The sequence below is a fragment of the Dermacentor variabilis genome, chromosome 10, assembly GCF_050947875.1.
Source record: "Dermacentor variabilis isolate Ectoservices chromosome 10, ASM5094787v1, whole genome shotgun sequence".
NCBI classification, from domain to species: domain Eukaryota; kingdom Metazoa; phylum Arthropoda; class Arachnida; order Ixodida; family Ixodidae; genus Dermacentor; species Dermacentor variabilis.
The window spans coordinates 131,380,860-131,398,021 of record NC_134577.1 but is presented as its reverse complement, the minus strand read 5'-3'; the positions used below and the strand labels follow the sequence as shown (position 1 = coordinate 131,398,021).

The 17,162-nt window shown below is 47.2% G+C and overlaps 1 protein-coding gene across 3 annotated transcripts in view; it reads right to left on the bottom strand.

The window, feature by feature from the left end:
- The window catches only part of LOC142560966 (E3 ubiquitin-protein ligase RNF170-like), a 164,071-nt gene that overhangs the window by 136,562 nt on the left and 10,347 nt on the right, over positions 1 to 17,162 (bottom strand). For 2 of the 3 annotated variants that reach the window (XM_075673408.1, XM_075673409.1), the window contains 2 exons: positions 11,470 to 11,580; positions 8,568 to 8,768 (listed from right to left, as the gene is read on the bottom strand). The exons of the other annotated variant lie outside the window; for it this stretch is intronic. In XM_075673408.1, coding sequence (XP_075529523.1) covers positions 8,568 to 8,638 — 71 coding nt within the window. In that variant the 5' untranslated portion in view covers positions 8,639 to 8,768; positions 11,470 to 11,580. The remainder of the gene's footprint in view (positions 1 to 8,567; positions 8,769 to 11,469; positions 11,581 to 17,162) is intronic. 3 annotated transcript variants of the gene reach the window in all.

Genomic DNA, 17,162 nt, shown 5'->3' with positions numbered 1-17,162 from the left:
CACAGAGTGAAAGACTTGCTCTTCAGAGGTCCTGATCCCTACCTTGCCTCACTGTCGTACCGTGACACGCCTGGTCCCAACAGCATTTCCCCGGCTCAAGCCCTCATGGGAAGGAAATTACAAACTCGTCTGCCGAAATTACTGGAACAACTAATGCCGTCGTTACCACACCACACAAGTTTCAGGGAAAAGGACTCGGGGAACAAGGCACGGCAAGCGATGACCTACAATCGCCGTCATGCTTTGACGCCAATTGGCCCCTCTGAGTCCTAGAGACTATGTATGGGTCACTGACGCATGCTGCAATGGTGAAGTACTCTCGCAGGCCCAGCGACCGCGGCCCTACCTTGTTCAGACCCCCAGAGGCGTCCTTCAGCGTAATCGTCGACATCTGGTACTTCATTCATCAGAAGCGACCCCAGCTCAACCGGCAGCTTCTTCGCCTGTCCCTCCCGAGGTCATGCAGCCTGCAGCACCTCAAGAAGATCCAAAGCAACCAGAAGTAACGCCGCAGGAAACGGTCACACAGACCCGCAGCGGTCGTATAGTGAGACCACCGCGACAGTTGGACTTGTAGGGCCCTGTCCCATAAGAGGTGAAAAGGAGGGATGTAGAGGTCGCCACCTGTGTACACAAGGTGGAGCTACAATCTGATATGACCTAGTACTTATAAGGGGATTTGGGGAGTGGGAATAAACATTGTTTTGGTTTCCACCTTGCCGGTAGTCCGCCTCGTCCCTCGGCTCTTGTGCAGAACAACATTGTTATTTTATCCGAAACTTGGCTTTCTGCAAAAGTTCAAAGCAGCGAAATTTTCAACTGTGAAAAGAAATACGCTATTTATCAATATGACTGCAATATTCGTGTCGGCGGGGGTGTCTTGATCACTGTTAAGGAAGAGTTTCCTTCCTCAAATGTTAGAGTCGTGTCAGCTATTGAAGTTTTGTGCGTGCGTTTTACTACTGACCATAGGGATTGTATTTTTTTTCGCACGTTACAGACCACCAACTGCACCCCGTTCATTCTGTGATGAACTTCACGACATGTTATGCAATACCCCACATTGCCTTTTTTTTCTAGTTCTTTTTCGATAGACCAGATGTAGGAAAAGAAGATAGAGACTCACTTAGACCACCTAGCATGTGGACACCGGAAATCGAACAGTGCCCAGACCTCAATTTATACATAAAACTGATATCAAAGGAAATTCTACAGTCAGCGCAGCATTGCCGGAAACGCAAAAATTTGACCCCCGCTCAACACCAAATCCTTAAAGGACTTGCGAAAAGGAATGATATTGTAATGAAACCAGCAGACAAAGGTGGCAGTATCGTAATCTGCACTACAGAAAAGTACAAGAATGAGGCCTCTAAACAACTGAGCAACCACATCCATTACAGAAAACTAGACTCTAACCCAATTTAAGATTACAGCAATATTGTGATAAACGCAATAGCGTACCTCCTGTCCAGGGAACTAATCACGCAATCTGAATATCGCTTCATAATGCCCAAGAACAAAAAAGCAGGCCGCTTTTGTCTTCTTCCTAAAATACATGAAGTTCCGGTCGAAGAAATATTTACACTGGAAGCATAGCGCGCAGAAAAACGAACCACAAAGACCAGACAGGACAAGCGCTAACTTTCAACACAGCGTTTATTGCGGAACAGGAGCATATATACGCAACTGATTCTGCCATGGGAAAGAAGGACGAAAGTTTGACAAAAAACGCCACATGCCGTCATGCCAAGAATTCAAGCTCTGTAGAAGATAATGCCACAGACGATCTACTGACGCATATATCACCTGCCCGTGCAATCTCGGATGCTTCCTTGATTTCCCTTGTCAGGTCATTGCGGTGCCGATACAAAATGACCGTTTTATCTAGCAAAGGATGGCAAGGTGGCTGAGCAACACACTTTTTACAATGGGCCACCAGATGACCGTCTGTGGAAATATTGCCTACTTTATTACCGTGCTCTTGGAGATGCACATTCAAACATCTGCCTGTTTGGCCAATGTAGAATCTTCCACACAAGAGTGGAATTTTGTACACAACCCCCCTCCTGCAAGGCACGTAGGTGTCTTCTTTCTTTCTTTTTTCTTTATTAATACTGTTAACCCTCACTTGGGGGTTGTTACAGGGAGGGAAAATAGTACAACACAAGCAAATTTGACATTTCATAGCATCAGGTTGGGTGCTCCCAATACAAAATATCAATCAAGCATTCAAATTTGTGCACATCCGTCTGATCGACAACAACATCAGGTAAGGCATTCCACATTTCAATTACATCCGGGAAAAAAGAAGAGCGAAAAACATCAATACGTGTGTTGTAAGGCTTGACGGCTCTGCTGTGGTTTATTCTCTCGCTACGATTTGCAGGGAACTGGACATATATTTCCTTTTTTATCTTCAAAACCCTTTGAAGTATATGAAAAAAATCTTAAGTCTGGCTTTCTTCCTTCGGGTTTCCAGCAACTCAAGCCCACATGAACGCAGAATTGTTGTTACCGAGTCAGTCCTTCGGTACCTTGGAGCAATAAAACAAGCAGCCATTCTCTAAATTCTTTCTAGTTTGTCTATTAAAACTTCTTGGTGGGGGCTCCAGACAACGCAAGCATATTCTAAAGATGGACTATCGTATTCTAAAGATAGAATAGTATCTCTGTGTTTAGTTGTGCATTCAGGCTTCTGCGTTCGAGTGGGGCAGCTCTTTTTGCAGACAACAGCTTTTTTGGTGCCGTGAAGGCCACTTTTACACCGGAACGTTGCCCCACCTTCCTTAGATTGCGAGACACCTTATGCAGGTATGGTATCATGGCTACCTTTTCTTTCTTTCTTTTTTCTTCCGCTTTCTGCTCGTCATTGATGCGTGATGCAATTTTCTTTCTGCGATGCAAGCCTTCGGCGACGGAAACAATGACATGTTTGGAATAACCCGCCGCCTCCAAACGCTCTACCTGCTTTTGTACACTTTCCTCGATGGCATGTTTGCATGACTTACAGAGCATGCTCAACAGGAAGGAAAGAACAATGGTCCTCTTTACAAGCTGTGAGCGAGCAGAGCTGAACGGCAAAGGAGGCTTGTTGGCCCTAGGCTCATACACCCAGCAAGCCCAATCAACATTAAAACGTAGCCGCAGATCTAAAAACCTAATGCTGTCCTGCACGGGCAACTCATGAGTAAACGTAAGCGGTCTAAAGCATGCGATAAAAGAACCTACCTAAAATACGAGCGACGATATGGTTTGAAAAAACCAGTCCATTTAAAACAATTAAAAAGTCATCAACATACCTAAACATCTTTAAAACCCTAATATCATCAGCCATTCAAAAACAGCCTTGCCACAGTGAGCTATAAACAAATCGCTTAAAATTGGTGCAATACATGATCCTATGCAAACACCCTGCTTTTCCAGGTAAATGTTATTGTCAAAGTTAACAAAAGTTGACGTCAAATACAAGGATAAAAGCTCTAGAAAGCCAGCTGTGCCCATACCACAGGCGTTCTGTGGTATGGGCACCACATTCCATTCCACATTCCACAACCACATTCATCAATTGCGGCCTCAACATAGGACAGCAGACCATCATGCGGCAGTGAATAAAACAAGTCCTTGATATCAACAGAAAAAGCTTTGATATTTTTGTGGTCCCTAGATCTAATAAAGTCAATAACGGCTGAAGAATCTTCTGTCAAGGAAGGATCAACCACACTAAGCAATTTGAGGTGCTCTTGCAAAAACCTCGCGACACACTTCTGCCACGTACCTGACTCTGAAACGATGACGCGAAACGGGCATTCTACTTTGTGAGTCTACGCCGAAAAAAACATGCCGACAGTCATAGTCGCTACCCTTCATTTGCTTCAGAACGTTCATCAGGTTGAGCTGCTCGCACAATTTCTTCGCTCGCGACTTGACCTTCCTCAGGAAGAGAAAAAGAAAATGGAAGAAAAAAGGAAGGAAAGAAAAGTAGCCGGGACACCTTACCTGCATAACACCTTCATGGTGCCAAAAAAGCTGTTGAGTGTCTACAAAAAGAGCTGCCCCACTCGAACGCGGAAGCCTGAATGCACAACTAAACACAGAGATACCTACGTGCCTTGCAGGAGGGGGGTTGTGTACAAAATTCCACTCTCGTGTGGAAGATTCTACATTGGCCAAACAGGCAGATGTTTGAATGTGCGTCTCCAAGAGCACAGTAATAAAGTAGGCAATATTTCCACAGACGGTCATCTGGATGCCCATTGTAAAAAGTGTGTTGCTCAACCACCTTGCCATCCTTTGCTAGATAAAACGGTCATTTTGTATTGGCACCGCAATGACCTGACAAGGGAAATCAAGGAAACATCAGAGATTGCAGGGGCAGGTGATATATGCGTCAGCATACTGTCTGTGGCATCATCATCTACAGAGCTTGAATTCTTGGCATGACAGCATGTGGCGTTTTTTGTCAAACTTTTGTCCTTCTTTCCCATGACAGAATCAGCTGCGTATATATGCTCTTGTTCCGCAATAAACGCTGTATTGAAATTTAGCGCTTGTCCTGTCTGGTCTTCGTGGTTCGTTTTTCTGCGCGCTATGCTTCCAGTGTAACCATGTTTTACCAACCAGCCCAAGCCTATACTCTTCTGAAGAAATATTTACAGCAGAAATCCCAGGTCGGCCTATTGTGTCTAATAACAACACACCTACTGAGTCACTACCTAAATTCTTAAATCACCACCTGTCAAACATACCCACCACCCTCCCACCTTTCGTTCAAGACACTTCACACTACCTTTGAATTATCGACGGCATCAACGCCAACCAAAGTCTTTCCGACCGTGCTATTCTAGACACTTTGGATGTTTCTGCCCTTTACACCAACATTCCCATGAGTGAAGGAATTGAAGCCGTTTCTAGATCCCTCGCAATCAATCCTCAAGCTCCTGAAGTTTACTTATCACTCCTTAGGTTAGTTCTCACGCTCAACTATTTCGTATTCGATTCTATTCACTACCTGCAAACTTTCGGCACTAGCATGGGTACGCCATTCGCTCCCTCATATGCGAACATTTTCATGGGACAGCTTGAATCAGACCTGTTGAAATCCTACCCTCTAAAACCACACACCTATCTTGTTACATTGACGACATATTAATAGTACGGGAACACGGCACAAGCGCCTCAACCAACTTAACTAGCGATTTCAATCGCTTTAACCCGAGTATTAAATTTGATGAAGAAATTACGGCCACTGACCAAGTCAAGGTGAAAGAACACACAGAGACGTTTCGGGACCCGTACGGGTGATCCCACTAAAAGCGGGCAAGAGCCGCAAGTCGTTTTTGTGCCAAAATGTGACGTAGGGAGTGGGTGTAGTTAGCAGGAAGATTTCCATCAGTCCTGTTGATACTGTTGTCAGTAGTTTGAATAAATAAAGATTCTAACAAGAGTTGTGTCATCGAATTCTTTTCCTTAGCTATTATAGCAGCGTTTTCCCAATCGATACGGTGACTGCGATTATCGGCGTGTTCGGCAAGGGCGTTCGATACTTTTCTCTTGTTGGAGACGTCCCTTTGGTGCTCTTTTAATCTTCTCGTAAATTTGCCGGTTTCACTGATGTAGCTGCAGCTGCAGTCTGCGCATGGTATCTTGTATATGACACTGGGATAATTCTTGCTTTCGAGCCGATCCTTAACGTTAAGGAACGGGTACCCCAAGAAGTTTATTGACAAAATGGAAGCCCGGGTCCTCCATCCAAAGCCGTCTCAAGGCAAGTCGTTCATGAAACGCGCTGGCGTCCCATATGTTCCTGGCGTCAGCGCAGCTCTTAGCCGCGTATTCTCAAGATACGATCTCAGAATAGCCCACATGCCATCCAACAAGCTGAGAAATCAGCTTGTTAACGTTAAGGATCGGCTCGAAAGCAAGAATTATCCCGGTGTCATATACAAGATACCATGCGCAGACTGCAGCTGCAGCTACATCGGTGAAACTGACAAATTCACGAGAAGATTAAAAGAGCACCAAAGGGACATCTCCAACAAGAGAAAAGTATTGAACGCCCTTGCCGAACATGCCGATAATCGCAGTCACCGCATCGATTGGGAAACCGCTGCTATAATAGCTAAGGAAAAGAATTCGATGACGCGACTCTTGTTAGAATCTTTATTTATTCAAACTACTGACAACAGTATCAACAGGACTGATGGAAATCTTCCTGCTAACTACACCCACTCCCTACGTCACATTTTGGCACAAAAACGACTTGCGGCTCTTGCCCGCTTTTAGTGTGATCAAGGAACCCGTACGGGTCCCGAAACGTCACTGTGTGTTCTTTCACCTTGACCTGGTCAGTGGCCGTAATTTCTTCATCATCATGTTACCTGACCAGACGAACTTTCGTCAAACTCTTGAGTATTAAATTTACTGCTCATCACTCTCCTAGTCAGATCAACTTCCTGGACACGACGGTCTACATAGAAAACGGAAAACTGAGAACGACACTTTACCGGAAGCCTACAGATAGCCAGCAATATTTAGACTACAACAGTCATCACCCGCGACATTGCAAGCAAGGAATTTTTGTCGGACAAGCGAAACGGATAAGAAGGATCTGCAGCGAAGACCACCATTATATCCACCACCTAAATGACCTTAAAACAATGCTAGCAGAAAGGAACTATCCCCAAGTTGCTCTCGATAGAGCTTATGATGCCGCGTCAAGATTGGAGAGACAGTCGGAATTGGCGAAGAGACAGCCCACACTAGAAACTGACAGACCGCCGGCCTTTATAACAAAATATTTTAATGCACTCCCAAACATAAACAACATCCTAAGAAAATACCACCCAATATTATCAAGTAACGAGTGTCTGCAAACAGCGTTCCCGGATGTACCTAGGGTTACCTATCACCGAAACAGGAACATTGAAGACATGTTAGTGCGCACAAGTCAGCCAACAGCATTCCCCCGTAATAAAAGCGTGTCGTCACCCTAGGTGCAAAACCTGCAGGCACCTTCAATGACATTAAAATTAAAAGCACCGCAAATAGTTATACACATGAAGTCAAATCTAGCTTCACTCGTACAAGTTCGGATGTGATTTATATGCTTGAATGTTCCTTCTGTAGGAAACAATATATCGGTGAAACAGGACAATCAATGAACGTCAGATTAAACGGAAATAGCACGGAAACAACTAAAAAGCTTCCCAAAGCCGTCGCCGAGCATTTCAACCAACCAGGTCATAACTTTGATGAACTTAAACTCTACATCTTACAGTCAAATTTCCGTTCTGAACGAGAAAGAAAATACAGAGAATTATACCTCATCCATAAGTTCAAGACATTGCAACCAATAGGCATAAACATTTCAAAGGGAGCTTTAGAATCTATTCGCTATGCTAAATTTCAAGCTATAGGCAACCACATTTATTTTGATTTCTTGGCGTATCCACCCCCCCCCCCCCCTTTTTTTTCCTGTTTCCTTTCCTCTTTCTTTTTTTTTCAGCTGGCATGTCCAACGCCCTTGACACGCCGGCTAACAGGCGTGCGTTGCCAGACCGGGGAGGGGGGGGGGGGAGGTGGCCCTGGCCTTGGCCTTGTGCACAGCATTCCTTTACTCTCAATTCGACACGCTAACACACCTTCCCTTGTTGCCGCACCCTCCCGCCTTACACCCTCTCCCTTTTAGAAGAACCCCATCTATATATAGACCTCTTCATCAGGCGAGGAGGATAGGGTGCGCGGAGACACCTCCTAGACAAGAAGGCCTGAGTGCTCAGGGAGTGACGTCACGGACAAGAGGCCGGCGGCGCGCTTGGGGACACGGGTTGAATGAAGGGATCACGGCTTGGTTCACCTAGCAGCAGTATGCTTCCATTGACCGCTCCACACTTTTTCTTCAGTCGAAACTGGGGAATGAGCAGCAGACACCTTACAAATCATTTATTTACAGGCACATATACAAAATAGCTTTGTAAAGCGTGTAGGTATTGATGCCAGCAGCTTCTTATAGCGTCACGCTTTGTCGTCTTTGTAATGTACGTTTTTTATTATTATTAATATACCCCATACTTCATACCTATTAATTCAAATAAATTGAATCCATAAAAACTTTTTCTTCTGTATTTCTGTACTTATGGTTTTTATGGTGCGGCAATGATGAATGTAACGCACTCGATTAGCTTCACAATTGCATATGAACAATTTTATTACTGCATTCCACTAACTTACAACAACTGAAATGAGTTTAGAAATGAGATATAAAACATTCGTGCAGCTATTTACAAGGAAACAGCTGCCTTATTGCACAGAGTTTCAGCTTTTCTCTTCCTTGCCTTAGCTTTGGCATCCAATATTTTGTCATTCATCTTGAAGCAGTAGTTCTTCAATAAAATATTAGTGCTATGCCACAAAAGGTGCCTTAACACAAATTCACATTTGTGTCCATCCTCGCAGGCGTCGAACTCTGAAGAATCATCACTTTCTGTAAAGGCAATTCCTGTAATTGAGCAGTTAACCTTTCCATATTTTTCAAAAGTAATTATTTAGAGAAGTTCTGAACAGCTTACCCTGGAGTGCGGTAATACAATGAAGTTTGCACGTGGTAGCGCCCTAATACAGGCACTCTGGGCTTCTTCATCTTGCGGAAACTTGAAGAGATAATTTTTCAGCCTCGATTTTTACATGTAATTGCCTCGGCAATTGGGCAGGCAGCACTTATTAGGCATATCTTGGCATGGCGCTCCACATTCCGGGGCAATGAAGACTCGCTGTACACACAATCGCAAGCACAGCATAAGTGTTGAGACTACATGCACTGGTCACGTCAAGAAAAAATGTGCGTTCGGAAGCATGCAACAGTGTGGCCGAGCATGCCGGGACTTGTTTAACCCCAAAGTTATTCAAGGAGCGGCAGGGCACCTGGAACTAATCGAATTGTTGTCACCGACGTCGGCCCCTCTGTCTTCTCCGAACAGCCGGAGTGAATCATTGTATATGTTCCGCGATTCATTTTCAACACAGGTGCGCCGCTCGTAGCTTCGTAGCACGCTGAACGGAACTTCTATGTAGGCCTCTTCTGCGTGACATAGCTCAAGGGGAGAGGGTCAGCTAGAAGGCCTTTAGAGGGTGTTGGTGGAGAGCCTTTCCTCCTCTCTGGCTCGGGTGATTCGGCACGGCACTGCTTGAAAGTATTGCTGTCGTGTGCTGCGGAACGATTTCGAGATGTTTTAGATGGTACTTTGTGAAATTTACACCACATCCGTTCATATAAGGTCGTCAGGGAAGCCTTTAAGAGCCTCGGGTAACTACAGTAGGCAGAAATATCTCTTGGGGGCGCCAAAATGTGACGCGCTTTATCATCCGCGGTGTACGCACATTATCAGTCGCGGTGTGTGTGTGTTGTGAACTATTTTGCTTATATCGGTTTTAATTCAACAAAGAAAACCGGTGTCTCTGTATTAGCAGCATGAAATGGTAAATCGGCTCACTATCTGATCACTTGCCATAGAGAGTAAAACATATAAAGCATAAGAGCGCATGCTCGTGCAAGGCCAACCTAGGGCAACCACGAAACATCTAAGCGGCAGGTACTATAAAATATTTGTGATGCACTGGTATCGTTCTCGCGCATTTCAAGTCTAGTAGGCTTCAAATTACCATATGTCTACGCTAGCCTTCCTGCACGAGGCCAATGACGCTGCTCAACACAGCGATCACTGCGGTTGGTGAATCCAGCACGATACATATGCAAGCTGTGCACTTCGGCATAGCCTTTTTGGCCTTATACAGCCATAATATATGAGAGGGATCGCATAAAAAGAATGCGATGCTTATTTTTGAGGACAAAATTTCCGTAATACGTGTGAGTGCATCGTAGAGAACGGAACGAACCCAAGCGAAAAAAAATTCGGTTACCATCCTCTTTCTCGCAAAAAACACGAGAAAACGGGCTAACGTCGCAATAAAACCTTGCATAGTCAGGCTGCACAACGTTTATAAATATATAACCACTGATGCCGTATGCTTGGTCCATGTGCTATATAGAACAAAGATATCTGTAATCCAGCATCTGTAATCCAGCATCTGTAATCCAGCATCTGTAATCCAGCATCTGTAATCCAGCATCTGTAATCCAGCATCTGTAATCCAGCATCTGTAATCCAGCATCTGTAATCCAGCATCTGTAATCCAGCACCTACCACTGCTCAGGACGCTCGCGCAGTTCATAAACAGTCCTTTTGCTGGACAAGCTTAATTCAGACTGTAAGGTATGCTGCTATTACTTGCCAAAACTATTTTATTCAGGGGCGGAAACCTCATCCACCGAACCAAGTAGTCACGCAATGTAACCTGCAGTGAACAGTTTGAACGCTTGTCAAAGTATAACACCACAGCTCCTATCATAGTAGAACAGTAACCATGCCGTTACGATCGTCACGTATGTTTCATGGCTCCTAAACCGCAACTTAGATATAGAGGCTAACACTGCAATAAGGTCACATTAGTGATCGGAACATTCAGAAATACACAAATGATCTCCGAGACTGATTGTAGGCTCAAATATGCGCGCGCACATCGCGCTGCGTGTTCCGTCCACCTCAACGCCAGCAGAAATTCCGGCCACGACGCCTTAAACCACTTCAGCACGCCTCACAGAACAGTTTACCACGTAGACGACCGCACGACCGCGAAAGCAAACGGCAGAACGTACCGCCGAACGTATACCTGCCATTCAAAAGACCGCTTCCACCCAAGCCAGTATGGCGCTACTCATAGGCGGCGCCACTGCGTTCACAATATGGCGGCGCCTACAAAAAACAGTCTATACTGTGATGACGAAAGCATACGTCAACTTGAAGAAGACAAGTCCACTTGTCGAAACGTTGGCTCCTGCTTTCCCCTTGTTCACATTTTGCTCCATCATCTTGAATTTCCATCTCCCGCATTCCTCGTGTTTTCCCTGGCATCCCTAGTTTGAGTTATCACTTACTTATTCATTTCCCTTGGCATGCATGCTTCTACTAAAGAAAGCTTCAAGGTTGTTCGTGATTACAAGGAAGCCGATACAGCTTCTATCACAGCAGAAATGGGACCGTTCACAACTGCTTACATTGCCGGTTTTGACGGCTGCTCAGTTGAGGATAACTGGCAACTTTTCAAAAATAAACTATCTTTAATTGTCCCCTATGTACCTCAAAGAAAAATACACTCAAACACACAATCGCCATGGTTCAACTCTCTTAAATGCCTGCGCAAGAAAAAGAAAAGGTTCTTCTGTCAGGCCAACCAGACAAATCTCCCCGCTCATTGGTCAACATACCGTCAAGTGGAAGCCAAGTACATCCAAACGTTTAAAAGCGCTAAAAATTACTTATTGAATGTTACATTGCCCTCATTTCTTCAAACAAGCCCGCACAAGTTTGGAGTGTTGTCAATCCCACTAAAACAAACATTATACATTTAACTTACCCTGATGGCACCTGTATTCCACCTAATCAATGTTGCAATGGTTTGAGTAAGGCGTTTGTCTCTTTCTTCAATACAAATATTATCACCGATTCACCGAGTGCACCAAGTTCCCTGTAAAGAATCCCATAATAATTGACTGGGTTGGTATTAGCCGGCTAATCAATAACCTAAAGATTTCATGTGCCAGTGGACCTGATAGTATTCACAACTCCCGCATTCCATCTTTTCAAAATATTAAAATGCACTGAAGCGTTTTCATCTGTTATTGTTTCTAAAATTCTTGCTCAGTCGTTGCAGTGTTCTTCGCTCCAGCGTGACTTGAAAAAAGGAAAGGTGGTTCCAGTCCCAAAGTCAGGCAATGCACATACTTCCGAGAACTATCATCCCATTTCATTGACAAGCATCCCATGCAAACTTTTGGAAAATATAATTTACTCTTACCCTGTTGACTTTTTGGAAACCCAATTCATTCTTTCATTCATGTGAACATGGCTTCAGAAAAATGCTCTCATGCGAAAACCAACTAGCTTGCTTTACTAATGATCTTTTTGTTAACTTCTCAGAATCAAGCATTAACCAAGAGAATCGCAGACATGGAACAGTACAACAGAATGAATAACATTGAAATTAAAGGCATTCCATCATCACAAGGAGAGGAATGCTCTCCGATCTTTAAGAAGGTTGCCGATGCAATTGAGTGCCCAATTTCTTTTGGAGACATTGACATAGTTCATCGTGTGGCCAGCAAGATGTCAGACAGGAACATCATTGTTCGTTTTTGCTCACATAACAAAAAGAATGAATTTCTTCGCAAGGGTCGCAAAACTCGTCTGCGATGCTCCCAGATTGGCTTTTCTGGTATTAATGATAATCCCATTTACATTAACGAACACCTCACAATCGACAACAAACGTTTATTCAGCAAAGCCCTTGCACTGAAGAAAGAAAACAGTTGGCAGTTTTTATGGACTGAAAATTGCCTTAAAGCCTCTAAATCAACCGACAGCAGGGTCTTCCGAATAAACTCAGAGGCTGATTTTCGCATCTTTGCACAGGCGTAGCTTGTTGCTACATTTCCTGTCCTGCGAACTGATTGCAGAATACGTCCCTGAATACTACCCTGAATACTTTTCATCATGTCTTTGCTATCACCAGCCGAAGTCAAACCATTGCTTTCATCTTCTAATATCTCTATTCTTCATATCAATGCGCAGTTTGCGCAAGAACCATGATACCTATTCTGCATTTACTGACTCACTTAATCATTCGTTTTCATTTATTTGCATTTCAGAAACATAGCTTGACATTGCTGATAGTGTAATGAAGCAGACGCGCCCCTGTGTATGTGCCGTCTGAAGAGGAAGACGAAGGGCCATGCCGTGATCGCGAGCGAGCCCCGTGCTACGAACAGCCCTTGCAGTGCCTAGATTTATCTAGTGTTCCACACCATTGTGAACGACAATAAACCTCGTTGCATTTGGTGGAGGTTACTGAGATCCTTCGCCTCGTCCTGGAGCTCCGCACTCGAACCCTACCAACAAGATCGCCCAGCACAATGCCTGATCCCGCCACCTCGTTGCCTGCACCCCCGGCTGCCACTGTCATCTGCGCCGGCGTCCCTCGCCAACGCAACCCATCCATTTTCAGTGGGACCGCCGAACACGACGTTAAGACTGGCTGTCATCGTACGAACGTGTAAGTGCCCATAACAGATGGGATGACCAGTCTAAGTTGACCCACGTGCCTTTCTACCTAGCCGACGTAGCCAAACTTTGGTTTTTCAACCACGAATCAGACTTTACGAGCTGGTCCGTGTTTAAGACTATGTTTGCTGAAGTCTTTGATCGCCCAGCTGTGCGTAAGCTACGCGCTGAACAGCGTCTACGCCAGCACGCACAGCAGCCTGGAGAGACATTCCCCAGCTACACCGAGGATGTTCTCGATTTGTGCAAGCGGGTAAATCCCAGCATGTCAGAGGATGACAAGATTAAACACATCCTCAAGGGCACCAAGGACAACGCATTCCAGATGTTGCTGGCCAAAAGCCCAACTAGCGTATCAGTCCTCATTAACCTCTGCCAGAGCTTTGACGAGCTGCGCCACCAACATTCCATCGCCCGCCAGAACATACAGCATGCCGATTCCGTCTCGAGCATCGCGGTATACCCTCTCGCAGCATATTAATGATTTTATTCGTGAAGAGGTGGCCAGGCAGCTCTCGCTGCTCCCTCACAGTGACGCACCTACGGCAGCTTTGCCTCCAATGCTGCAGCAAGCCATCCGAACTCAGATATATGAAGCGCTTCCTGCAGCTCCTACAACACCCCTACCCAATCCTGTGAGTGTGCCACTGGCCCATACCAACTTTGCCACTCACCCTACGTCGCTGCCGCTCAGTTATGCAGCCGTGGTTGCGCGGCCACCTGCACAGACAGCTTCCTTTTCATCGCCTATGCATCCGGCTTCATTTTCAGTTGCCCGACCGTCACCACAGTTTTTGCGTCCCACCGAGACATGGCGCACCCAAGACAACCGGCCTATCTGCTTCACCTGCGGCATTGCTGGTCATGTAGCGCGCTTCTGTCGCCGCCGCGCCCCGACTGAGCGTAGCAGCTTTGACACGCCCAGCTACGCGCCACAATACGCCACTCCACCTCCATTTTCACCACGACGTCTCGACACTGATCGCCGGTCGGAAACTCTGCGCTCTCCTTCCCCTCGTCGGCGTTCGATTTCGCCCCTGCGTCGTCGAGTTCCTACTGAAGAGGGAAACTGACAGCTGCAGTTCCTGAGGCAAGAACTGCAAATATATCGACATTCTCAAGACCTCAATCTTCGCCGCAAAATGTTATTAGCATTTTTGTAGAGGGAGCACCCGCAGTCGCACTAGTCGATACCGGAGCAGCCGTTCCCGTCATTCACGAGAGCCTTTGCCACAAGCTACGAAAAGTGACTACAGTTCGCTCTGGCCTGGTGCTCGCCACTGCCAGCACGCAGCGAATTCACCCTTCAGCTGTATGCACGGACTGTGTCGTCATCAACGACGTTCTGTACATAATCGAGTGTTTCGTGCTACCATCTTGCTCTCATAACGTCATCCTTGGTTGGGATTTCCTGTCACGTCATCATGCTGTCATTGACTGTTCGCATGCAGAAGTGTCGCTTTTACCACTATGTGAATCACTGCCGACCAGCTCTCCTCACTTTGCCGACAAACTCACTGTTGATGCAGACACAACCATACTCCTGAGTCGTCGATGGCTGTTGTCGTCTGACGCCACATCTGACGCCACATCTGACGCCACTGTAGTGTTCACGCCGTCCGATGTGTTTGCTCAACGCAAGGGCATTGTTCTTCCGTTTGCCATGCTTACTGTAACATCTAGGTCAACTGCGATGCTGGTCGCCAACTACTACCAGTACCCGATCAGCCTACTGCGTGGAGAGACCGTAGGATACTTCCAGGTGGTCAACTACGTCGACGACCTCGATGTTCCTACCGACTCCCTCCGTCATGATGACGGCATCGCTTTGGTCTCCTGCTCATCACCTTCAGTGGTTTTTGACAACGCCATCGACCCTGCTCTTTCCCCACCTCATGGCCGCCAACTTCTCACTCTCCTTCACCAGTTTGTCGATTCCTTCGACTGTAATCAGACGTCACTGGGTCGTGCCACCGGTGTTTCTCACACCATCGAAACCGGTTCCCACTCCCCCTTGCGACAGTGCCCGTATCGTGTCTCCGCTGAAGAGCGCCGACTCATCACGGAGCAAGTGGATGACATGCTCAAACGTAGAGTCATCCGTCCCTCTCAAAGTCCTTGGTCTTCACCTGTCGTATCGGTGAGAAAAAAAAATGGCTCCATTCGCGTTCATGTACCGTACGCCCCCACAAAGCCGTGACCCAAGCCCTCACGCGGAAGACACCAACGTCGCCAAGAACCAGCGAGGTAGCCGCAGGCTGCACAGACTGCCCCCGGAGCACGGACTTTTGCCTGAGACGACTAGCAAGATGGCCACCAAGTCCACCCCAATGGCAGCCCCAGCGTCCCCCGTCGTGCTGCAGCCGCCCAGGGAGCCTCCGACGTTCCGCGGTTCAACTTTCGAGGACCCGGAAAGCTGGCTTTAGACGTACAAGAGAGTCGCTACGTTTAACAACTGGAACAGCGACGACAAACTGCGATATGTCTTCTTCGCATTGGAAGACGCAGCAGGACGTGGTTCGAGAACCGGGAAGCCACCTTAACAACCTGGGAACTTTTCCGTAGCGGCTTCCTGTAAACATTTACAAGCGTCGTGCAAAAAGAGCGAGCCCAAGCTCTACTGGAGACCAGAGCGCAGCTGCCGAATGAGATGATTGCAATCTTCACTGAGGAAATGAGCCGTCTGTTCCGCCACGCCGACCCAGAAATGTCCGAGGAGAAAAAAGTCCGCCTACTGATGCGTGGTGTGAAAGAGGAACTTTTTGCCGGAATGGTACAAAGCCCACCGAAGACTGTCGACGAGTTTCTTCGCGAGGCCATCAGCATAAAGAAGACATTCGAGATGCGAAACTAGCAATTCGACCACCGCACAATCTCGACAAACTACGCCGGAGTTCAGTCACTGGCCACTGATGACCTACACGAGACTATCCAAGCTGTCGTGCGGGAGGAGCTACAAAAGCTGTTCCCCTCATCACAGCCTCAAGTGGCTTCGATTGCCGACGCCGTGCGTGAGGAGCTCCAACAACAACTTGGAGTAGCCCCTGAATCGCCGCAGCCTGAGCCGCAAGCGATGACCTACGCCGCCGTCGCACGCCGTCAAGGTCCCCCTCCGCGACCACACCAGGGCCCTGTCACGCCGCAGTTCCGTCGTCCGCCGCCGCCGCCGCCAGCACGACCACCCGTCACCCAGCGCACCTACGCGAGGAAGAAGGACATTTGGCGCGCTCCTGACCACCGCCCACTCTGCTACCACTGCAGAGGAGTGGGTCACGTCTACCGACGATGTCCATACCGGGAGATGGGACTGCGAGGTTTCGCTGTGAACGCTCCGCGCTCGCAGCAAGGTGAACGCCCCCGCGATATCGCCGACTACCTCGCCGCTACTCAGTGGAGCTCTCAACGACCGTCGCGTTCACCATCACCAGGCCGCTACCTGTCGCCGCAGCGCCGACCATACACTGGCCCAGCCCGGGGCCGGTTAGCGAGCCCATATCCGTAAAACTAAAAGAAGCAACCGATGGAGGTGCGGTTGCTGTTCGTCGAACTGACGAAGATCCTCCGCCGCCGATGAAGACACCTAAGAAACTACCTCGACATAACGACACGCCGCTGTCCCGACGAAATCAGGAAGCCAAGACTACACAGACGAAAGACGACTTGACGACGCGACGTTCCAACTTCAGTTCAACACGACGCAGCCGTGATCCGACGCCAAGACCTAACTGTAACGCAAGACAAAGAACTACCGACCTCAACGTGCTTCTCGACGGCCACGCAGTCACCGCCTTAGTAGATACAGGAGCCGATTACTCCGTAACGAGTGGACCCATCGTCGCCCAGTTGGGGAAAGCTAAAACTGCATGGGAAGGCCCTCAAATTCGCACCACTGGAGGACACCCGATTACGCCGACTGGGATCTGCACGGCAAGAATTACCGTTCATGACCGCACTTACCCTGCCACCTTCGTTATCCTCCAACAGTGTTCA